The 25,413-nt window shown below is 47.3% G+C and overlaps 1 protein-coding gene across 4 annotated transcripts in view; it reads left to right on the top strand.

Annotated features, from left to right (window-relative positions):
* Nucleotides 1–25,413, top strand: part of SNED1 (sushi, nidogen and EGF like domains 1) — a 127,151-nt gene that overhangs the window by 97,547 nt on the left and 4,191 nt on the right. For all 4 annotated transcript variants that reach the window (XM_053304344.1, XM_053304345.1, XM_053304343.1 and 1 more), the window contains 8 exons: nt 412–524; nt 3,060–3,338; nt 13,987–14,131; nt 14,270–14,352; nt 14,451–14,552; nt 18,442–18,558; nt 18,768–18,855; nt 24,957–25,040. In XM_053304344.1, the coding sequence (XP_053160319.1) occupies nt 412–524; nt 3,060–3,338; nt 13,987–14,131; nt 14,270–14,352; nt 14,451–14,552; nt 18,442–18,558; nt 18,768–18,855; nt 24,957–25,040 (1,011 nt within the window). The remainder of the gene's footprint in view (nt 1–411; nt 525–3,059; nt 3,339–13,986; nt 14,132–14,269; nt 14,353–14,450; nt 14,553–18,441; nt 18,559–18,767; nt 18,856–24,956; nt 25,041–25,413) is intronic.

The raw sequence follows: 25,413 nt of genomic DNA, 5'->3' as shown, positions 1-25,413 counted from the left end.
CATGCAGCTTTCTGCTGCTACGGCGCTCCCCCAAGAACCTATGCGTGGCTTTGGGATGCACGTGGCATCTGCTCATTTACAGGTGCCATTTGTGAGGCCAAAAAGAAGCTGCATGTGGCAGCAGAGAGCAGGTAAGGACTTACTCTCCTCCTCCTTAAAGATCCCGTTCACTGCTCCCCCGCACACTGCCGGTGCTGAACCTGTGCATGAACCTTGGTTCGTGCACATCCCTAGTTGGCCATCCCTGCTATATGTAGTAGGTAATTGTTCACATTTCTCCCTGAGTGGGTCGTTTATGTGAGTGTGACTCTGCAGCAGTTGATAAGGGGTAGCTTGTCCTTTGTTTAAAATCATGGCATGTAAGTATTATGACTGGGATTTACCCAGGATATCTGCTCCTCTATCCAACAGGGACCTTCAACCAGGACAAAAGTATCTTATCCACATGTGGACTTTGAGTGGCCTGGGTGCAGAAGACCATCCAACTGAGAGCTTTGCCACAGCACCTTTCTATGTGTGGACTCGTGAGTCTCAGAGAAAATTAACGTACCTTTATTGCCTATAAACCAACAAAGGCAATAGCATTTTCTTCTTGCAGTGTCTGTTACTACGCTCACCCTGAGTATTGGTTCAATGTTGGGCCTCAGAACTTAGAACCTAGGCCAGACTGAGATGATGAAGGGAGAGACCTACCCATTTTGGTATTACAAGAGGATGCCCCATAATGACCTGTTTGACACTAAATGCCAAAGTCATGGAGATTCTTTCAGAATCCATATCTGAGCACAATTCAAAGTGCTGGTGCTTATATGGCTTGGCATGTGGTACCTTAAGGATCATCTATTCAGTATGAATCGGCATATACACTGAGGTTATTTTCAGAGGTCCTCCTCAGACTGTCCCTGCTGTCGGAGGTGAAGCAGGCAGTGACTGATGAGAAGGTTTTCTGGTGGTTGCACACCACCTTTGGAACACTCTCACCAGTAAGGTTCATCTGGTATCTATGTCCATTCAGCATCAGGCAGAGACCTTTTTGTTTTTTCAGGTTTTTTAAAACTCTGGTTGAAGTTGTTTAATGCTGCTTTGATTTGCTGCTTTTAGTCTGCCAGTTTGATTCCTGTTCTTGTTGTTGTTGTTGTTTTGGCTAGTTTTTTAATGTTGTAACCTGCTCTAGAAATATGTTTATTGAAGCAAATAATTTTTGAGGGGACAGCAAATAATATTTTTTTTAAATAAAAGCGGGGAGTATATCAGAGGCCATTGGTCCATCTAGGGTTTTCAGGAGCAAGAAGATAGCAAGGTCGTTGACATGACCAAACCAGAGGAAGCTTGGGGGGATCAGAAAATGACCTGCCTTCCCCCACATGATCCGAGCCCAAACAGGGCTCCTCCACCCACATGGCGGGAGGGAGGAAGCCAGGCTGCACCACATGAGCAGCACAGTGCATTGGGGGATCTGCCTCCTGTTGGGCCACTCCTTCCCTCAGCCTCTATGGTAAATATGGCTGTCAACAGCCCAGGAGCAACTGCCAACAGCCAGAGTGCCCACATGACCAGGGAGTGAGATAGGAGGTGCATGCTGATCCTCCTACCTCACTTTTAGCCTGGGTTTCAGTGCAGGGCTACCCAGAGGAGGTAGAGCAGTATCGGGAACAATCCTGGTACTGCACACAACCAACCCTACTTGAGGTAGCCTTGTCCTACCCCTATAGGGCTGGTCATGTGAATGATCTAAATGTCTGTCAGTGGTTCTCCAGGGTTTCTGACAGGGTCTGTTCTCAGCCCTACCTGGAGATGTCAGGGTTGAACCTGGGATTTTCTGCATGCAGAGTTGGTGCTTACCACTGAGCAATGGCTTCTTCCTTGAAAACATTGGACCATTTTCTAGGAACTGGAATGTGGCAATTATGGCCAAGCTAACAGAATCTGTTAGACTCTGAGACAGTAGACAATCTTGTGAGAACTCTCTCAGAAACATTGGTCTTTATTTTTTTATATTAATGATCACTCAATTTAATGTAATCCTACTTTCTTTTAAGACTTTTTAAACAAGTTCAGACAATTGATCTCTGGGTAGGAGGAGCGCCCAGCCAGGATCAGAGAGCAATGTGTGCTCCTGATTGGCAATTGTGTGAACTCCAAGATCCAGGTTGGAGAACAGGAGAGTGATCATGTGGGAGGCAGGAGCTGGGTAGCACGGGCACGCCCTATCCAGCTTCTCTCCCCAGCATTTTCCCAAGGGGGTTAGGAAAAACTGTCCAACCAACTCCTGCTTGATCACCCTCCTGTCCTCCTGCCTTGACCTTGGAGTTCACATGACTGATGATCAGGAACATGCCCGGCTCTCCCACCCTGCTGGGCACTCCTCCCACCCAGATTTCAATCATGTGAACTAGCCTTTTATTTCATTGTGAGATTGTTTCAAGTTATAACTTCATTCATTTATTCATCATCATATTTATAAACCGCCTAACACATACACCCCAAGGCAATGTACAGCAATTTAAAACAATAAAATAAAACACAATAAAAACAATATATAAAATATATTTAACAAAAAGCCTGAGAAAACAGGTGTGCCGAACAATTTTTTGAAGGCAGCCATCAATGGAGAATATTGGCCAGCAGCACATTCCAGAGCACTGGGACAGCCACTGAGAAGGTACAGTCCCACCTTGCCACCAAACGAGCCAGTGGCAGCAGTAATCAAACCTCCCCATGTGCTCTCTGTAAGTGGCAGGGTTCAGGACAGAGAAGGTGCTCCCTTAAATACCCTGAATCCAAGCCATTAAGGACTTTATAGGTAATAACCAGCATTTTGAATTGTACTCGGAAACAAACCAGTAGCCAGTGCAGCTCTCTTAAAATCGGTGTAATATGGTCTCTTCGGGTCACCCCAGAGACCAATCTGGCTGCTTCATTCTGCACCAGTTGCAGTTTCTAGACTACATACAAAGACAAATAACATCTATTTCACTTAAATATTTTTTACAAGGTAAGAGGAATAAAGGGCATTTGAAAGAAATGTCAGACTGAATTGCTTCCTTCTCTCTGAACAGGACCTCTTCATCCTAGAAACCTCACTGCATCCAGAATCACAGCCACCTCTGTTCAGATGATCTGGGAACAGCCCCTGGTTGGTTCTGGGGAAGGCTACATCATCAATGTCACTACCAGTCAGAGTGTGAAGAGCCGCTATGTGCCCAATGGAAAGCTGTCTTCCTACACCGTGCGTGACCTGAACCCAGGGCAAAGGTATCGCTTGTCTGTTATGGCTGTTCAGAACACAGATCAAGGACAAGTGATTAGTGAACCTGCTCATCTCTACATTACAGCCTGTAAGTATAGACCCCTGTTTTCCATCTAGCTACCTGCAAGCCCTTTGTTACCTTTGCAGACTGGCAGGATGTGAGGAAGGTCACCTTACAATAGCAGGCTCTGTAGGAGCAAAACTTGAGGAGCAAAACCAAGGTCTCTGCCTACAGCTGATATACAGGTAGTGCTAGCCTGCAAGAGTAGAAAGAGGAGGAATGAAGCATACTGGGCGAGAGCTGAGGATCCCAGTTGGCAGGCTGCTGCTGTGGGCATTGAATGATCACGAAACAAGCAATTATAACACAATTTTTAAAGTGGCTGTTAAAGTAACATATAAGCCACCCCTTCGCAATTGTTATCTGTGGTCCAGTCACTCTTGTGGCATAATAGTGTATAGCACTTAAAGGGTTAAAGGTTCAACATGTTAAGAGGTGGAGTTAAATAAAGGAAGGACTGCCTCCCTTGAGGAGGCTGCTTCAAAATGGCTGCTGGTCTTTTTTTGAAAACACTAAAATTCTTGCAATGAAAAAGCATTTGTTGACTGTTTAGCCTAAACCTTCTTTCCTGAAGAACATATTGCTGTTTCGTTCTGAAGGTCCATTCTCTGCTGCTGCAATCCAAGGGTGTCTCCTTGAGTGGGTTATGATTCTCCATGTGGCTCTCTAAGGCAGGACTATGTTAATTAGTTTAAGAGCTGGAGAAGCACGCCCCCACCCTGTCCTTTTAGTCTTGCGTGGCTTCAAGGCAGTTCTTCTCAGCTTCTCTTCAAAAACTTCCTTTCACTTTCACTTCAAGTTCATCTTTTTGTTCCTGGATATTCCTACTACTACTTTTTTTATATACCACTCTTCAACCAAAGTTCTCAAAGTGGTTTACATAGAAAAGTAAACAATACATAAATAAGATGGCCCCCTGTCCCCAAAGGGCTCACAATCTAAAAAGAAACATAAGGTTGACACCAGAAACAGCCACTGGAGGGATGCTGTGCTGGCGTTGGATAGGACAAATTGCTCTCCCTGCGGAGCACACAGCTGCTGATATCGGCCCCCCACAAGCACTGATGGCCCCCACGAGCAGCCTGCAGGGCACAGCCCCTGAAAAACACAGGGAAGCTCCTCTCAAAGCGGCAGTCACTGAGAGCACAGTATCAGGCCAGGGGGGCAGCAAAAACTTTGTCCACCAGGACTGTGGTGACCAGGAGCACTGCAGCTGGAGTAGGCACACAATTGGTGAACTTGGCCCATAAGAACAGCCCTGCTGGATCAGGCCCAAGGCCCATCTAGTCCAGCATCCTGTTGTACACAGTGGCCCACCAGATGCCACTGGAAGCCTACAGCAGGAGTTGAGGGCATGCCCTCTCTGCTGTTGTTACTCCCTTGCAACTGGTACTCAGAGGCATCCTGCCTTTGAGGCTGGAGGTGGCCCTCCATGTTGGGCCTTCTGATTGTTCTACCCCCACCCACCTCAGGGATCTAACCTATCCCAACCACTACAGTGCTGCAATCTATCAACCAAATGCCCTCTGATATGCCATGTACCTGGTGCTCATGGTTTGAAGATCTGTTGGCACATTCTTTTGAGCACTATGATCAATTAAAATCAAAAAAGCGAAAAAGGCACAGGAGGGAATAATTACCTTCCTCTAGTGCTTCGTCTTCTGTTTCTGAGACTCCAGTTCCTAAGAAGGCAAAGAAAAAGCGCAAGCACATTAAAAAGGCAAAAAGGGGGAGGTCTAAGTCTAAGCAGTGGGAAAAGAGTACTCATTCCTCTGAAATCTCTGACTATAACTCAGGCCCCAGGAGGCCCACACCCAGAACTCCTGTGGAACCCCCAGGCAGGAATCCTCAACACACACACCAAATAAAACCCCACCAGCACCAGTTCCATTTATTTCCTTTGACTAGGAGCCAATTCCAAGGGGAGACACTCCAGAGAACCCTGGATTAGGGGGAACAGATCCTGACAAAGAGGAGGGAGAGTGGTCAGATGGACAGGAGCCAGAGGACTCTGAAACTCCCCAGAGACTTTTTCAGTCATTACACTTTACTCCGCTGATGTCCTAGACTACTCATACATTAAGTTTGACCCAACCTAACCCTCAGGATTGGAATCCCAGCCTGTGAGTAAAAGTGCTATGGTTTTTCCTGGGCCTAAATCAAACACTATGATTGATGCTCCCTATCCCTAAGCACTTCATAGAGTCTGCTAAGGGGAAATGGGATTTTTCTGCTTCTAATAGAAAGGTGGTGGCAATAGCCAAAAAGTACTATTCCTTCTAGCAGGGGGAGGGCGAGATTTTCAATATACACCCTACTGATGCGCCAGTGGTCCAAATTATTTCTGGCTCAGCCCTCTCCAGTGATGGGGAGTCTGCCCCTCAAAGACTGGGTGATCTAATCCAGGACCCTGTCTCATACCCAGGACGATTGATTGAGGCAAACCCTGTTAAAATTACACAAGGCACAGTCCTTTATATCTGACTCCACCCTCAACGCCATGAGATTTGCATCAAGGGCAGGAGCTGCTTCGGTATTGGGCTGCCGGAACCTGTGGTTGAAATATTGTCGGGTGGATGCTACTTCTAAGACCAATCTGGCTACAGTACCTTTTGATGGGGGGAAATTATTTGGGGATGCAGCCTTAAAGGACATCCTAGTGGAACGAAAAGATAAGAAGGTGGTGCCCTCCTCATTGCATAGACAGGACTGCCTGCAGGGGAGGCTTTTCCCCCCAGTTCTTTCACCGCTTTTGGTCCTCCTTTGCTGGCAGAGGGCAGGGTTTCAGGTCTCAACATTCCTTCTAGGGCAGATCCAGACCCTCTACCAGACAGGGATTTGGGAACAATGAAGCCTTCGCCACCCAGGGCAAGCAGGCCAAACAGCATTCCTGACTCAGGCAAGTTGTCCCTGAGTGATCACCTCTCCTTTAACTTACACGCTTGGGAGGGCACCACCTCCAATCATTGGGTACTTGACATCATAAAGGGGGGCTACTACATAGAGTTGACTGAAAACCCACCTCACCATTTTCTACCCACCCCAACCTCCCACCTCCCCTCCACACACAAGGGTCTCTAGGAGGCGATCCAGCAACTCCGATCGATCAGGGCAATAGAACTAGTGCCAGCGGACCAATAGGGAGCGGCATCTATTCCATCATCTTCACTGTGCCCAAGGAGGATGGCTCCTTGCGAGCGGCTCTAGACTTAAAATACCTCAACCACTTCGTAAAAAAGAGGAAGTTCTGCATGGAATCACTGCATGGAATCACTCAGGTCGATTGTGGAAGCCCTGCACCATCTGGACTTTCTATCCTCCATAGACCTGAAGGAGGTGTATTTGCATGTACCTATACACCACAACCGCTGCACTCTGCTACATTTCCTCTATGCCAAAATGCACTACCAATACAGGGCACTTCCTTTCGGCCTCTCCTCAGCTCCCTGCATATTGACGAAAGTCCTGGCACCAGTCATAGCACATCTCTGACTCCTAGGGGCCAGGATTCTTGCTTTCCTGGACAATTTGTTGGTCCAGTCTCTGTCTCTACAGTCTGCTCAGAGGGACCTCAACACCATACAACAGGCCCTCCAGACCCACAGCTTCCTGATCAACAGAGAAAAGCTACATCTGGGTGGTCATGATACACACTGAAGAACAAGCTCTTCTTATCACCAGAGCGCAGAGCCACCCTGAAGGCAGAAGTCCATCAAGCCCTGGTACAGAAATCTATGACATTGCTCTCCCTTGCCAGGATCCTGGGACTAATGGAGAGCACCTTCTAAGGCGCTCTATCTAAGAGAGCACCTTCTTTTACATCAGGCATCCCCAAACTGCGGCCCTCCAGATGTTGCGGAACTACAACTCCCAGCATCCCTAGACACAATTTTTTGTGGCTGGGTATGCTGGAAGTTGTAGTTCAGCAACATCTGGAGGGCCGCAGTTTGGGGATGCCTGTTTTACATGATCCCCACTGCACGTTAAGGTCATCTGAGGAAGTCCCTCTCAAGTTGCCACCAGTTTGTCTGGTGGCGACGCAGAGGCGGGTCTTCTCTGTAGCTGCTCCTGGGCTATGGAATGCACTCCCAGCAGAAATTTATAATTTGAGATCATTGCTGTCCTTCAAGAGAGCCCTTAAAATGTACTTATTTGGCCTGGCCTTCCAGAGTTTTAAATGATTAATTGTTTTAAACTGTTTTAAACTGTTGCCCTGATTTTCAAGGCTTTTAGCTGTTTTATTGGTTTATTGTGTTTTAATAGTTTGATTTTATTGTTAATTTGTTTTAATTGTTTTTATCATGTTGTGAACCACCCTGAGCCATTTTGGAAGGGCGGTATATACAGTAAATCAAATAAATAAATAAAATAAAATAAAATAAAATAATGGTGGCGATGTTGGAATCAGTTCTGTGGGCATGTTTCCACCTGCAGCCCTTACAGTGGTTTCTTCTACCCTATCACTTGGGGATTGCCGCGAAATCCACCAGACAGGCAAGTCTTCCACCCCAAGTGCTACATTCTCTAAGATGGTGGACTGCACCCCACACCTGTCTGTGGAAAAGGAGTTCCGACCCTCTTCGGGTCATCGTCACCACAGATGACCATGCAAGCAAGCACAGGTGGGGTGCTCACTGCCTCCACAAATTGGCTCAAGGAATCAACACAGGAATCAAGGAAACAACACAGCATCAACTGGCTGGAGCACCGAGTGATCCGGTTGGCACTTCTTGCATTCCAACACATAGTCGGGAACCAACATGTACTGATCTGCATGGACAACACCATGGTGAAAGCACATGTGAACCACCAGGGGGGGAACCAGGTCGAAGTCTCTGCAGGCTCTCTCTGTTCCAGTGGGCTGAACAACATGTGACATCCATATCAGCCCACCATGTGCAGAGCAATCCGAACACAGTGGTGGACTGGCTTAGCAGGAAGGACATTCTCCCAGGAGAATGGAGACTGAACCCAGAGGCCTTCTGGTTAATATTGGGCCACTTTGGCCAGCCATCCGTGGATCTGTTCATGACTCCAGTCAACACTCGAGTACCACGATTCTTCACCAGGTTCCCCTGCCCGCAAGCGGAAGCAGTGGATGCTCTGTCGGCTCCATGGCTGGCTGATCTGCTGTATACCTTTCCACCTACTCCGCTCATTGCCCAGTTTCTGTGACAGGTGAAACTTCTCAGGGCCCAGGTCATACTAGTAGCACCATTCTAGCCTCGAAGACCCTGGTTTTCAGAGCTCCAGAACCTGGCAGCAGCAGAACATCTAATGCTTCCAGTCACGGCAGACCTACTTCAGCAGGGCCCAGTACACCATCCAGATCAAGACTGGTTACAGCTAGTCTCCTGGAGACTGAACTGCACCTCCTGAAACAGCATGGCTACTCCCCAAAGGTGTTTGACATGATGCTGGCTTCCAGACGCCCCTCCACGAACCAGATATATCAGTACACTTGGAGGGTGTTCCTCCACTGGTCTGCAAGACATGGAGTTTCTAAAGGGGCAGCTACCATAAAGCATCTACTGCAATTTCTTCAAGGTGGTCTGGACCAGAGTCTCTCTGTGAACACATTGAAATGGCAGGCCACCATCCTGGTCGACCTCATTTTAGGGGGATTGAGCTGAGACATCTACACTTAAAAGCGCTTCCTCGGCGGGTCAACCCTACTATCCCCACCAGTGGTGCACCATTTTCCTACATGGAACTTGCAAACGGTCCTGAAGGCTATACAAAGTCCCCCCCCATTTGAGCCCATCAAATCTACTTTCTTATATCTCCTGACCCTAAAACTTGCCTTTTTGATTGCCGTCACATCAACATGTAGAGTGTCTGAGCTCCAGGCCTTTTCATTTCACAAACACCTTTGTATTTATTTTTTTAAAAAATTCTGTGAACCTCATCCCTGACCCCATGTTTTGACCCAAGGTGTTCTCACCATTTCATATGTCCCAGGATGTTGTATTGCCATCTTTTTGTCCAAAACCAATATATCCAATGGAAAAAGCTTGGCACAAACTGGATGTCTGTAAGTGCCTGAAGACCTACATGAAACGCACAAAACACATCCAGACTATGGAGTTGTCGTTCATTTCTTTTTTGCCTCAAAACTTGGGTCAGGCCATGACCTCCACCACCATAGCTCAGTGGCTCAAGGCGTGCATAGCCCTGGCATATGAAACTCAGAATCTTAGGGCCCCCACTAAAGTGTTGGCTCATTCAACAAGGGCATTCTCAACCTTGGCTGCATTTTCTACGAATGCTCTGGCCCCAGACATTTGCAGGGCAGCTACCTGGAGGGCCCCTCAACCTTTACCAGTCACTAAAAATTGGATACCTTCACCTCTGCTCAAGCATTTGGGAGGCAGGTACTCCAACAGGTCCTTCCTTTGGAGTAGGCAGGGGTTATCCCCCCAGGTTGGGCTGTGGTATGTCCCCACTCAAGGAGATGCCCTTGGATTGCAGCAGCAGAGGAAGGAGCATTGGTTCACTTACCGAGAAGGCTTCTTCTTGCTGCTGCATCAAAGGGCATCTTGACCCGCCCTTTTTAGCACTCGTGCCTACTCCGCAGGGTCCCTCAGGGAGTATCTCTAAATTATCTGCCTAGAAAACAAAGATTCTCCTTGGGTCCACCATTTTAATAGACACCATCAGTTTTTACTTACTTTTATTTTTAAAAAAATTATCTGACATACTGTTAGTTTCCACTCTTTTGGAATTGGGGGTGGGAGTTGCTCTTAGTTCAGTGTGTTTTTCCTGGTTTTTTCCACTAAATGTTTTTTCTTCCTCAAAGTACTCTTCTCTATCTTGGCCTAAAAGAACTGGGTGGGGCCATGCTTCTCTACCTCTTAAAGACTCTAACTAATTTACATAGTCCTGCCTTAGAGAGCCACGTGTTGAATCCTAAGATGCAGCAGCAAGAAGAAGCCTTCACGGTAAGTGAACCAATGCTCCTTTCAAATAGGCATTTTTGTATGTTAAAGTCCATTCAAATTGAGGCCGACACCTTGCTGAAGCTAAGTAGGTCTACATCAGGTCAGTATCTAGATGGGTAACTGCCCGGGAACCATTAAATCATAGGTTAGAGATGAAAGGGACCTTGGAGGTCTTTTAGTCCAACCCCCAGGCATGAATGCCACCTTGGGTGCCGTGATGGAAGAAAGGCAGATATTCATTCATTCATTCATTTGATTTCTATACTGCCCTTCCAAAAATGGCTCAGGGTGTTTTATACAGAGAAAAAATAAATAAATAAGATGGATCCCTGTCCTCAAAGGGCTCACAATCTAAAAGAAACACAAGCTAGGCACCAGCAACAGTCACTGGAGGTACTGTGTTGGGGGTGGATAGGGCCAGTTACTCTCCCCCGGCTAAATGAAGAGAATCACTACGTTAAAAGGTGTCTCTTTGCCAAGTTAGCAGGGGTTATATGAATATAATAAATTATTAATATACACAATCAGTATATGGGGTTATTGTTCTGTGGTTGTTAGCTGCCCTTGGGTGCAAGTTGGTTTGGATTTTGTTTTTTAAACATATATCCTGTTTCTACTGGAATGCATGGATTAGGCTTTTTTGCCTCTTGGAAGAATGGTGGTGCACAAAGCAAAATGCACGGCCAACATAAACAGATAGAAACAGAAGTTTAGTTAATTGTCTTAAGACAAAATAGAAAATAGGGGAAGGAAGAAACCTCCAAAACTGCTTTTCCTTCCCAAAGTATCCGTTGTAAGGTAGGACAAATAAACCTCTCCAGACCAGATGCATATTTCATCTACACAAACAGGAAACCAGAATAGGTAGGGAGTTAGAAGAGAGCAGCCCTTCAAAGAAAAAAATTGTACTCCAAAGAGTGGTAAACAACTTTGAATTTACCATAAGGACATAAGAACAGGCCTGTTGGATCAGGCACAAGGGCTATCTAGTCCAGCATCCTGTTTCACACAGTGGCCCACCAGATGCCTCTGAGAAGCCCACAGGCAAGAGGTGAGAGCAAGCCCTTTCTCCTGCTGTTGCTCCCCTGCAACTGGTATTGAGAAGCATCGTGCCTCTAAGGCTGGAGATGGCCCACAGCCATCAGACTATTAGCCACTGATAGACTTGCCCTCCATGAATCGGTCTAAACCCCTTTTAAAGCCATCCAAGCTGATGCCCATCACTACATCCCATGGCAAGGAATTCCATAGATTAATTATGGGCTGTGTGAAAAAGTACTTCCTCTTGTCGGTCCTAAATTTCCCAGCCTTCAGTTTCATGGGGTGACCCCTGGTTCTATTGTTGTGTGAGAGGGAGAAAAATTTCTCTCTACCCTCTCCACTGCATGCATAATTTTATACACTTCGATCATGTCTCCCCTTAGTCGCCTCTTTTCCAAGGTAAAGAGCCCCAGATGCTGTAGCCTAACTGCATAAGGAAGGTGCTCCAGACCTCTGATCATTTTGGTTGCCCTCTTCTGCATCTTTTCCAGTTCTACAATATCCTTCTTAAGATACGGTGACCAAAGCTGTACACAGTACTCCAGATGTGGCTGCACCATAGATATGTATAAGAGCATTATAATATTAGCATTTTTATTTTCAATCCCTCTCCTAATGATTCCTAGCATGGAATTAGCTTTTTTTCACAACTTTCAATGAGCTGTCTACCACGACCCCAAGATCTCTCTCCTGAGCAGTCACCGACAGCTCAGATCCCATCAGCGTATATGTGAAGCTGGTGTTTTTTGCCCCAATGTGCATCACTTTACACTTGCTTACACTGAACCGCATTTGCCATATTGTTGCCCAGTCCCCCAGTTTGGAGACATAAATTAGTAATTACCATATCTGAATTTAACATAAGTATCTACAAGGAATAGAAATAAAGGGAAACATAGCCATGTGGATGTTTGATCACAGAAATTAATTGGTAGTAGATTATAAAATGTGGAATTCTGGCCATAGAGGGTTCAGCTTCCTTTGCTGTTAAGGATAATTTCAGAATCAGTTTGTGATATAACATGGAGAAACTGGGGTAGGTGGGGAAATAATGGAACATTTCTATTTAAAGTAGAAAGTCTAGGGTCTTACACTGTATACACACGTTCTTGAGCATGCCTAAAAGCATGGTCTTTGGGTTGTGCTCAAAGCCACCTTTGTAAATCACAGCTAAAGCAGGAACTGATCTCTAATCTTTCAGGACCAAATCTAGAGCCTTCAGAGTCTGCGGTATATACATTAAATAAAACAACAACATTTTATCTCCTAGACAGCACTGGTCTTTTTGGTAGTTCTCACGTCTCATTCAAATTGCTTTTTAAAGCTGTCTGTCTAAGTCTATAGACAATCATTAACTCAGAGTTGGAGTACCTGAGGCAAAGTGTCAAATGCCAGTTTGCCTCATCCCCTGCCAGGGTGTGTCCCACCCCACTTTAGACTTTAAGGAAGTAGGGAGTGAGGAGGGTGGCTGCTGTCAACTGCTTCTCCTCACCCTATGCCCCTTTCAAAGCCTGTGGTGATTGAATCTGATTCTTGCTGCTTGTAAAGTGGGGATAAAGGATTATCTTTGCCCCACCCTTCTTTCAAAGCCTGTAAGGGTCAATTTGGGAGCTCCAGATCCGACCCTTGCAGGCTTAAAGTGGGTGAGGAGAGGAGGCTGTTAGCCCTCACTCCTTTCAAAGCCAGCAGGCTAGGGGTTTCTGGAAATGCATGGCAAATGTTGCCCTGTGAGTTGCAGCTGGCCACATCTCCAGGGCTATGTTTAGTGGTGGTGTTTTCAAGTGTTACTGAAAAGATGTGGTTGGCCTAGGCAGAAGACATGGGGATCTGTCTTCTGTTGTGCCAAGGGAAGCTGTATTTGCATCAGCTGAAATCAACTCATGTAACATATTAAATTAATCCTAGCCAAGGTGAACATGTGCATCTATTTGAAGACTTATTTAGTTGTATAGTACTTACCATTAAGCTCACCATCATCACTCAATGTGATTACTAAACCCACATCTTCTTGGAATGCTTGTGATGTTATCAAAGCACTATGTAAATAAGACCTCTGTTAGGAGGTTAGGACTAGCTGAAACATCACAAAGCATCCTTTCTGGCTGCTCTATTTTGTTTTTATGGCTGTGGCTTTTTGGTGTTTTTGTGGTCTTAATTGATTTTAATACTTTAATTAAGATTTGTAAACCGGCTTGGGATACGTTTTATGAAAGGTGGTGTGTGTGCGCATCTCTCTCTCTCTCTCTCTCTCTCTCTCTCAATAGAGGGAGAGGGGGAGGGGGAGGGGGAGAGAGATCTTGTGCTTTTGCATTTAGCAGAACTCTTCTCCAGGTTAAGGTTAAGCCAGAAAGGGTAGGAGAAGAATTTGGCCACAAATTCAACAGGCTGCAGATTGTAATAGCTTCTTAATTAAGGTGCTTTGCTGGTCTAACTCTCATAGACCATACCTCATGTAAAAATATCTTGGGTATAGCTAGGCATGCTGGGAGGAAGAAGCAATTAATATTCTGCCTATGGAAGCCTAGTTATTTGAATCCGCCACTAATAGACTTGAATTAAGAACACGTAGTCTTTCATCCTGCAAAAGGGTCTTCATAACTGTTCCTGGTGGCTCCCTGCATGGCTTCCCAATAAAATTATCCTTCTGGTTAACGTCTTCCACCTGGCTAAACATAATCCTTTGTGATTTGCAGTGCAGAAGGATGGCACCCCAGAAAGGCGCTGGAGTCAAACAGGGCATCCTCGTGTACTGAGAAACCGGGTCCCCCCAGCATTCCTGCCAGAACTACGCCTGCTTGCTGATCATAATACCCCCGAGGAACCCTCACAAGCACCCAGGTAAAGAAATAGTTCAGTGGAAGTTTAGTTGCCAAGGAGAATAATCATGGAGTGGAGGATGGTTCATGAAGTCTGAACATGTCACTTCAGCTGAAACTGTACCGCTCGTGATAATGCCTTCAACTTTTTCTTTTAAAGGTTTACAGAACTGGTGGATGGCAGAGGGAGGATCACCACTAAATTCAGCAGCTCACCAAGTAGACCGGTCACTGTGAGAACACGTAAGTGCCTTCTCCACCCCTCCCTCCCTGCTTACATTATTGGCCTCCTAGGATAGTTCAAGTCCTCAGGGTAAAGTATTGCTGGCTTTTTACTCTAGAACCTGAGGCTCCCATAAAAGTGGAGGAAAACATGGAGGAATCCCCCAATCGGGCCAGCCTGGCATTGCAGCTGTCTGAACCTGAGAGCAGCAAGAAAGAAAGTAAGTGAAGAGTGAAGAAGGAGCAACTCTCTGGAGTAAAAGTTCGAGTTGGTGCATTATGTTGCAGAGGGAGCAACAGCAGGAGCACGGGCACACCTACATCTCTTGTCTGTGGGCTTCCCGGTGGACCGCTGTGGGCAGGGCATGCGCCCCGGGTGCCACTTGAAGGGGGGTGCCATTTTTTAAAATTAATTTTTTTTTAATGGCCACCAAAAACAAAATGGTCACCGTGCATGCTCAAATGGCCTCTGCGAGGCCCAAGGCCATGCCAGGACTTACAGAGGACATTTGAGCATGCACGATGGCCATTTTGTTTTAGCGACCATTATTTTTTTAAAAAAATTATTTTTAAAAATGGCCACCGCACATATCCTGTGAGGCCCTAGAGACCAGCGGGGGGAGGGGGAACCTTTGCAGACCCCCCACGGCCTTTAGGAAGCCCCCTGAAGGGGGGGTATATATGTGTGTCACTGTACACATATTTAGTTTGGCACTATGTACAGAGAATCAGGGCTTGTGAATACTGATCTGAAGCTTATGAGCTAGAATTGTATTCATTTGCTCTTACTTTGCTTCTTGTGATAAGTGAGTTAAATGTGATGTCTTAATAATATGGCTATTAATGGTGAGTTGTTCTTTGAATCAGTGTGAAATCCTTCGTATTAAGGCCCACTGGGAGTTTCTTGCTCTCTTTCTTTCATTTTAACTGTCTTTCTGAAATACTAGAATGTATTCTAAGCAGTGACACAGTTTACTCTGCATATCCTTTAATTATTTTCAGAGTATCTGGGAAAAGCCAAACTCTCCATATATTTTTAAAACTTATGTAATAGTGATGCTACAATGCATAGTAGAGAATTAGGCAGGCACTTCTGTTTAGTTTTCCAAGTACACCTCCACATAGTATTTGGGTATTTAATGAGCCCCAGCATACTGAAATTTGTAATTTTCCAGCACTTTTTGGTCTGGCTACGTCCACTGCTAAATAGTTTTTGAAAGATTAAAAGATTAACGAGCTTGACTTGTATTTTTGAGCTGATATTATGGTAAAGTTATGTGAAAGATGTGTGTCAGATGTTTGGACAGGGGGTGCGATTTCAGTGCTTGCCCTAGGCTCTTTTCCCCTAGATATGCCTCTGGATGATGCTGGACTAGATGGGCTTGGACATGATCCAGTAGGGCTGTTCTTATGTACTATCCTAGGCCAAACCTTAGCTTTGAGGTGGATGATCAAAGATACAAAATTAGATCCCCTTCTGTATTAATGGCAATCAGATACAAAGGAAGACAAGGCTGTAAGAGTGGTAATTTTAGCCGGTGCAACCTTTCTCAAGTGCCCTCCTGTGTTAACATGGTATATGTTGAGGTAGACAGTCATCAATCTTGCATTGCCTGCTTTTTCTTTACTAGAATCTCCATGGTCCACTGAGATGTTCTGAATTTACAAAATAAGAGTGTATACAAAAGAAACTAGTTATCCACGAGGAGTGGGGTGTAGATGGCAAAACCGTGGATAACGGGGCATTAGGGCAATGGGAATTAGGAGGGGTAGGTTCCTGAGGGGGTGACAAAAAGGACTGAAAGTGCCCTGCCATGCTCTGTGTGTCCTCAGCTGTCCAGCAATGCCCCCCCCCGTCCAAAATTGCGGGGATTTTAACTTCCCTCCCAAAAAAGCCCGAAAATTGCTCCTTTCCTCAAAATGGCAGGCAGAAATGACCTTGGAGTTCATTTCTGCATCACCCCGACCTGCGGATACACTAGTCTTAACCTTTTAATCGTCGGATTTAATTATGTACACCGAGGTCAGGTGGCCATTACCCAAAGGCGGGTGCCAGGTATGCGATTAGCAAGGTTTGCCTGAATTCGAGACCACTTAGCAGTTAAGGCATAACCAACCTGTGGCTAACATTCCACACAGCAGAACAGTGGTGTTAGGGACCCTCCAGGGCTGCTACGCAACATGAGAGACTGTCCTGACAGTGTTGCATAACAGGGCAGTTGTGCAATGACTTAAAATGGCATCTGGGCAGTTCCACAGCACCATTTCAATTGTTTCTGATGGAAGTGATGGTGCACAACTATTGTATAGTTGTATAAAGAGCTATTGTATGGGGTCCGACAGGTCTCCATCCTGTCTCCAATGCTTTTTAAACCACTGGGAGAGATCATCAGGGGATTTGGTGCTATTAATATGCTGATGACATCCAAATCTATTTCTCCATGTCAACTTCATCAGGAAATGGCCTAACTTCCCTAAATGCCTGCCTGGAGATGGTAATGGGCTGGAAAAGGGAGAACAAACTGAGGCTGAATCCAAGCAAGATGGAGGTCTGGGAGGTCAGAACTTAGGAAGTGGCTTAGATCTGTCTGTTGTGGATGGGGTTACGCTCCCCCAGACAGAGCAGATACTTGGTCTGGGAGTACTTCTGGATCTAAACCTCTCCCTGGTTTCTCAGGTTGAGGTAGTGGCCAGGAGGGCTTTCTATCCACTTCGGCCGATATGCCAGTTACCAGGGGTGTGGGGACAATGGAGCGGGGAGGGACGACCATCCCTCGACCGCCAGGGTCCGGGGGGGGCCCGCCAAGGCACATCCTCAGCCAGAGAACCCCCTTGCCCCCTCCCGCACCCAGCTGGTGAACGAAGTGCTCGCTGGCTGGGAGCATGAGGCATGCCCCTCTTCTCCCCAATCAGTCTTTCATTGAAATGCTGCCTGGGCTGGTGGGGGGAAGCCCAGACAGTCAGCCTTTCAATTGAAACACTGACTGGGGAGGATGGGAGAAGGTCTGAATGGTCCCTCTCCTGGACAGTAGCCATGTCCCCTATGCAGAGAGGCAGGGAAAGATGCTCCCAGGCAGTGATTCAACAAGCTGCTGACTGGAGAAACTCTGCAGGAGCTGATTTGCCCCATCCCCGCTATTGGCCACACCCTCTGAGTCTGACATCAGGTACAGGGGGCGTGGCTTGGGCACATGCACATTTCATGCACACGATTAAAAAATAAAAAGCGGCAGGGAAGCTGCTGGCAGGACTTCATCCTCTGGCTGCAGGTAAAGCTCCCTATGCCCCTGCAAGTTATGCCAATTTCTGGAGATAAATGACCTTAAAACAGTGGTGCATATGCTGGTAATATCCAGACTTGACTACTGCAATGTGCTCTACGTTGGGCTGCCTTTGTATGTAGTCGGAAACTGCAGTTGGTACAGAATGCATCAGCCAGGTTGGTCTCTGGGGTTACATGAAGATATCATATTACACCCAATTTAAAAGAACTACCCTGGCTGCCAATAAGTTTCCACGTTGCATTCCAAAATGCAAAGTGCTGGTTATTACCTATGAAGCCCTGAACAGCTTGGGTCCAAGGTATTTAAGAGAACATCGCTTTCTTCATGAACTCTGTCACCTATTAAGATCACCTGGTGAGGTCCAGCTGCAGTTGCCACCAGCTCAGTTGGTGGCAACTCGAAACTGGGCTTTTTCTAGGTTTGCCCCAGGATGTTGGAACGTGTTTCCTAATGAAATTAGAGCCTCCTCTTCTCTGGATGTTTTTAAGAAGGGCTTGAGAAAATACCTGTTTAGTCGGGCTTTTAGTCTATAGTTTTAAATTTTAGAGTTTTATTTGTATTTTAAACTCTTTTAATTGTGTTAATGTTTTAATTTTTGTGTTTTTAGATTGTGAACCACCCAGGGACTTGCATATGGGGTGGTATAAAAATGTAACAAACAAACAAGCTGCCCAGATGCTGTTTCAAGCCATTGCACAACTGTCCTGTCACACAGCAGCAGCAGTGGGTCCCTAAGGCTGGCGTTCTGCTGTGTGGAATGTCGGCCACAAATTGGTTATACCTTAACCAATCCTTAACCAATCTCTATGCCTTCACCAATCTCTAGGTGACAAACAGAACTGTTCCATAAACTTCTGCAAGAATGGGGGGACCTGTGTCGCTGTCTCAGACTCTTACCACTGTGACTGCAATCCTGGATTCAAAGGCAGACAGTGTGAACTAGGTACGTGAAGAGGAATGTGCTTGTAGTCTGAACTCGCTCAGTGTAGCTGCATGATACTAATGCTTTATCTGGATCTCAATGTGTTTGGTCCTAATTTTATTTTCTTTGCGTTAATGATTGTTATCTAAAGACCTATCTGTCTTTACTGCAGTGCCTTTAATTCGAAAAAATCTTCCTCCCCACCTCATCTCCCCAATTTTTCTCTCCAGCTTGCAAGAAGGTGCCGCAGTCTTGTACTCGTCTCTACTCAGAAACCAAGTCCTTTCCAGTCTGGGAAGGAGGTGTTTGCCATTACTTGTAAGTGCAGTCTCTCTATGCCTGATTGAGTCTTTCCGCATTTTGAGAATTCATGGGCAATGCATTGTTCCACTGGAATGTTCTCATCATTCCAAATAGCCTTTCATAGTTTTGCCTGCCAGATAAATACTAATTTATTGCTGTGATAAGTATTGGACGAAAAAGCCAATGTGTCATTGCTTCTTCCAAGGGAAATGAATTGTTGGCACTCACCTGAAAGGTCATTCTCCTCAGAAGTATGGATTGTATCCGAGAGTATTATGGGTTGCCACGACCTCCTGCTCCAAAACAGGGCCAATCAGACAGTTTTTCCTCCTTCCAGGAGGGAGGGGCAATCCCCTCAGCCTTCAGTCAGTAACCAGCTCTCCGATGCTCCGGCTAGGACAGAGTAGGCTAGAAAGCGAGATAAACCAGGCAAAACAGCATATGGGAAGGTAAGGAAGAAAACTCCCCAAGTGTTACTTGAACGATAGACAGAAAAAATGTTCAAAACTACATACCACCCCAGAAGAAAACCTCCCCACAGATATACAAATGACAGTCAGAGAAACTGGAAAAGCAGGGAAGACCAGATGAACAAGCAAGCAGGTCGGATACAATCCATACTTCTGAGGAGAATGACCTTTCAGGTGAGTGCCAACGATTCATTCTCCCTCAGAAGAGGATTGTATCCGAGAGTATTATGGGACTTACCATAGCCGCTATTAATTAACCTGGGCAAGAGACAGAGAGTCTGGTGCTAGGTAGGGACTACCCGCTGAAACCCTCACTGGCCAAAAGAAGCATCGGCAGAAGCCCAATCGTGAATTTTATAGTGTTTCACAAAGGTAGATTGAGAGGCCCAAGTGGCAGCTCTACAGATATCGGCCAGAGGAGCCAGGGTGGAAAAGGTAGCGAAGGAAGCCACACTCCCAAGTAGAATGGCCAGTAATCTCCTCAGGCACAGCCACCCCAGCTGTCATGAAAGCTAACTGAATACACTGGCAAATCCAGCGTGCCATGATAGACGTGGAGACCTTCCTGCCTCAGGAAAAATATCTGAAAGAAACAAAGAAAGACTTGGAGACCCTAAAGGTTTCGGTGCATCTCAGATAGATACGAATAGCCCGGCGCAGATCCAGAGTGTGCCATTCTCTTTCCTTAGGTGAGGCGGGGCTGGGACAAAAGGAGGGGAGCATCAACTCTTGGGCCCTATGGAACAAGGAATTAACCTTAGGAAGGTAAGTGGGGTTGGTGCACAGGAGAACATAGTCCAGAAAAATGAGACACAACTCCCTCCTAACCGACAGAGCCCCCAGGTCGGAGACCCGTCTGGCGGAGGTGATGGCCACCAAAAACAAAACCTTCAGAGTGAGAAGATGCAATGAAACTGTTCTTAGGGGCTCAAAGGGGGCCTTCGTAAGAACCCTGAGAACTAGGTTCAAATCCCACATAGGGAACCGATGAACTGGGGGTAGCTTGAGGGCTGCCACCCCATTCAGGAACCTTTGTACATGAGGATGCCCCGAGAAGGAAGGGACTCCCGGAACCTGAAGCGTGGATGAGATGGTGAACATCTGCCGCCATAGAGTGTTGGGCCAAAGCCCCTTGTCCGGACCTGCTTGTAAAAACCCCAAGACATGAGCTACAGATGCCAATAGAGTGCCACACCAACAGAGTCACACCACAGAGAAAAGGCCTGCCAGGTAGATTGATCCACCTTAACTGTGGATGGACGCTGGGAAGCTAGAATAGTGTTGCGGACAGCGGAGGAATAGCCACAGGCATCTAGAGAGTCCCGCTCAATCTCCAGGAGTAGAGATTGGGCCATTCCGGCTCTGGATGGAACACGGGCCCTTGACAGAGAAGTGAGGGTGGCAGCTTAGAGGCATCAGCAGCTTGAGTGACAGAGCGACCAGATCCAAAAACCAAGGGTGGCGTAACTAATGTGGGGCCATGAGAATGACTTCCGCCCTCAGGTGACAGATCCTTTGAATGGTCTGGGAGAGGATGGCCAGGGGAGGAAAGGCATACACCAGAACCTGAGGCCACGGAGTTAGCAGGGCATCCACCCCCTCAGCTCCCGGAGATGGGTACCTGGAGAAGAAACATCTCACATTGGCGTTGGCCGGAGCCGCAAAAAGACCCATGAGGGGGGTTCTGAACCTGCCCATGATATGTAGAAAAACCTGGACATCCAGAGATCACTCCGCCTGGTCTAGCCGAGACTGGCTTAGCCAGTCCACTATGGTATTGGGCACTCCGCTGACATGAGCAGCCTCTAGCGAACGCAAGTTTTCCTCTGCCCAATGCAACAGAAACGAGGCCTCGCACATCAGTGGCCGGGACTTGGTCCTCCCCTGACAGTTGACATGCGCCTTGGCTGTTGCACTGTTGGTTCTCACTAGGATGTTGCGATTGCAGATGACTGGGATAAATTGGATGAGGGCTTAACGAATTGCTCGGAGCTCCAACCAATTGATGGACTGGAGACACTTCTCTGGTGACCATAGACCTTGGGCTACCTGGCAGTGGCAGTAACCTCCCCAGCCCTGAAGGCTGGCATCTGTTGTCACAATGACATGGCTGACTGGCAGGAAGCTCACGCCCCTGCAGATTGCAGGAGACATCTACCAGTACAAGGACCGCTGAACCTGAGGAACCAAAGTCCTGATAGGGCAGAAATAGCCACTTGAGGGACTGAGAGTGAAATCAGGCCCAGGGCATTATCCCAATCGTTGACACCATCATGCCCTGCAACTGACTCAGACTGAGGTCACCGGACTTGGAATGGAGCAACAATCTCTGACAAGCAGAGATCAACTTCTGCCTGCGTTCTGGAGTCAGACAGACTGTGCCCTCAACCAAATCGATGGAAAACCCCAGATGCTGAATCCTGTTCTGGAGAGCGAGGGAACTCTTCTGGTAATTTACCAGAAACCCGTGAGCCTCTAGGACTGAGGGTATCCCTGACATCCTCCAGGGTCTTGATGGCAAATGAATCAATAGGTCATCTAGATAGGGGTACAGATGAATCCCCTTGGTCTTCAAGTGCACCACAAGTGCCACCATGATTTTGGTAAACACCCATGGCACAGTTGAAAGACCAAAGGGAAGCACCCAATATTGAAAATGGGTTCCGGCATACACGAACTGAAGGAACCTCCTGTCTAGGACATGGATCGGGTCATGGAGGTACGCCTCCTTGAGGTCCACAGAGGACAGGAAGTCACCCCCCTGAAGGGCCATCAAGATGGAACTGAGGGTTTCCATGCAGAAACGCCTCCCCCTGAGGAACCGATTGATGAACTTCAGGTCTAGGATGGCCCTCCATTCACCATTCTTTTTTGGAACCAAAAATAAAATAGAGTAAACTCCACGGCCCTCCTCCCCAGGGGGAACTGGTTCGATTGCCTGGATACTGACCAGGCGACAGATGGCCTCCAGCATCAACACATGCTTGGCCCATTTGCGGGACCGAAGGGAGATCAGGAACCAGTCCGGGGACTGAGAAACAAAAGCTAGACTGTACTCTGGGACACCGTCTGGTGAATCCAGGTGTCAGTGCACATTGTCCTCCACATCAGGGCGAACTGCTGTAACCTGCTGCCAACCTGCAGGACCTGGTCCGGAAGGTAGTCATTGTGTGGCGGGATGCTTAAACCCGGGCTTTGAGCAATGGCCGGTCTGAGATCTTGGCTGGGTGTTGTCTCGAAAGGAACCCTGTGGCCTTGTCCAGGCAGATCTGTCATGTTTGCCCTGATAGGGGCAAAAATTAGACTTGAAACCCCTGGAGGAAGAAGGGTTAGAAGAGAAAGGTTTACGATCCTGACACTGCACCAATGAAGGCATCACCTTCTTCTTATCTTTGGTTTTGATTAGGACGGGCTCCAGAGCCTTGCCAAACTACTTGCCCCCTTTAAATGCAGAGTTGGCAAGATTGTACCTGGACTCTTGGTCCACTTTCCAGTTTTTCAGCCATAAATGGCGCCGGACCGTGATATCGGAAGCCATAGCCCTTGCTCACAGCTGAGCCGCATTGAGAGAACAGTCTGCCATAAAGACAGAAGCCTTACCCAGTTTATTAAGGCCTTGCCTCAGAGCAGTCAACGCAGGCAGGACCAGGGGTGCAAGTTCCTTGATCCAGAGCATAGAGGCACAAGCAAAAAAAGAATTAGCCATGGACGTCCGCATAGAAAGGGCAGAAGCCTCATGTGATCTGTGCAAGGCAGCGTCACATTTCTTATTGTCTAAGTTTCTTAACACTTTATCTCCATCTTTCGGGAGAACAGCACCAATTACTAGGGCAGTCACTTCTGCATCCACTGGTGGCACCTGAAGCTTCTCCATGATAGCCTTGGTAATGGTATAAAGGTGCCAAACCCCGTGGGTAGGGGCTTTGCTCTCCGTGGGATGGTCCCACTCAGCTTGAATAATGTCTATAAAGAGCTGTGGGCAGGGCACTGCCACCTCAGGGGCCTTTAGAGAAGGGAGGACAGCAGGATCTCCCTCAGTATTGTCTTGGACAGTGGGGACCCCCCCCTCCAGCTGCAGAGTCTTGCGGGCCTTATGGAGAAGGATAGGGAAGTCTGACTGGGTAAACAATTGGTATGGGGCCTGTGGCACTGGAGCGGTGTCATCCTCACCCCCCGACAACTCTCCCTCCTCCTTGCCAGTGTCTGAGTGATCAGAACTGTCAGATCTGCCATCCGGTAGAATGGCGGGGTTAGCCAAGGGCCCCGGAGCAGAAGGGTGACGCAGGGCACATGGGGACAAAGTAGGAGGCTTCCAAAGTAGATGGCTGAGGCAAAAACCCACCATTAGCTTCCTCCTGGCGAGTGCCCAAAATGACGGCTGTGGTGGTTTGGGCGGGAATTTCATGGGCCAGGGCAGAAACGAGCTTACCAAACTCCTCCGCCACCACCCGGCGTAACAGTGTGGCAAAGCTCGGAGGTATCTCCTCCTCAGCCACATCGGTAGTCCCAGCCACGTGAGCCACTGCAGAAGAGTGGGGGTGCTTGGCGGGCGGCTCACCAGACAATGACCTTGGGTTGGGAAGTGCCGGCCACATGTACTTGCCTGCCACCCTCAGCAGCCACCTGGGCAAGCGGGGCTGACTGAGAAACGGTCAATCTGCTTGCTTCCCCCTCGGCCGGCACGTTCTCTGGCGGCAGCAACTCTCGAGCCGCCTGCGACCGGCTGTCCTCAGCAGCACAGGCTGCCACTTTTTTCACCTTAGAGAGCTTCATTTTGGCCTTGGAGGCCCGAGTATTGAGTATTGTGGCTGCAGCCCACTCGGCATGGCTCACCGCGGGGGCCATGGAATCCTTGGAGAGGGAGGGAGAAGTCTCTGCCGCCATAATAATAAGGCGTGAATAATGAACCGCCATGAGATGATAGTGCAGGTGGACACGCCAGGCAAACTGTCTCCCCAATTCCCCCTGACTAGACCAACTCAAGAGAAATGAGGAAATAACAACAAACAACAGATAAACAACAGATAAAAAGAGCAAGAACAGTAGGAAAAAAGCAGAGCGAAGCGAAGAGGCACTTGCTGGAGCGAGACAGGGAGAAAGACTGACGGCTGAGGGGGTTGCCCCTCCCTCCTGGAAGGAGGAAGAGCTCTCTGATTGGCCCTGTCTCGGAGCAGAAGGTCATGGCAACCCATAATAATAATGGATACAATCCTCTTCTGAGGGAGAACTGAACTGCAACACAATGAAGATGGTGAGATTCATGTCAGAGATCCTAAAAGCTGTCACAAACCAACAGCACCCAGGATCCAGAGAGAAAGGATGGTGAGGAGGAGAGAGGGAAAGCACTTGACAATAAGCCAATTTATGTTTGCATTGTAGACACACTTGAATGAAAACAGACTGGGTTTCCTGGGTATTTTGCAAGATGATTCACTTGAGATTATGGGGCAGCTGCATAGGGAATGGTGGGGAATTCTGATTGCTGCCAGTAGTCAGTGCCTTTTGGTGGTGTGGATGTTTAGGAACCTTTGGAAACTGGGTACATAGATCAAAAGTCAATATCAGGCTCTGTGTCTGTCTCAAAGTCAGTGATGCTTTTGGCCAAACTTGCCCCCATGCCAGTTCTGATGTGTGTTGTTATGACAGATACAAGAGGACCTACAAAATCCACCAGGATGTCTGCTACAAAGAGAGCTGTGAGAGCACTGTTACAAATAAGGCACTTAGCAGGTATGGAGATGGAACAAAATCTTTGTGGCTTTTTGGCAAAACATAGGAGAAATCTCAAGGACTTCTAGGCTGAGCCTCTTGTTCTCACGCCACTGATGGTTTAGGATAACAGAAACCACCCAATCTGAATGTTAACTTCTGGAGAGTTTCACCAGTTTGGGTGCTTAAATCTGTGAACATGTTAATACTGCTACTGGAAACCTCAGTCAAAGCTAATCAAATTAACTCAGATTTCTAGTAGTAGTCTTAATAGGATCACAGATGAGGGATGTACAGAACCAGTTCGTACTGGTTCCAAACTGGTCCACCGCAAATCAGGCCAATTCAAGTTCAATCATAAACCACTCTGAACCAGTTTGAGATAGTTTATCGG

Source organism: Hemicordylus capensis, chromosome 3, assembly GCF_027244095.1.
Source record: "Hemicordylus capensis ecotype Gifberg chromosome 3, rHemCap1.1.pri, whole genome shotgun sequence".
Taxonomy (NCBI): Eukaryota; Metazoa; Chordata; class Lepidosauria; order Squamata; family Cordylidae; genus Hemicordylus; species Hemicordylus capensis.
This window is presented reverse-complemented; position numbering and strand designations above follow the sequence as displayed.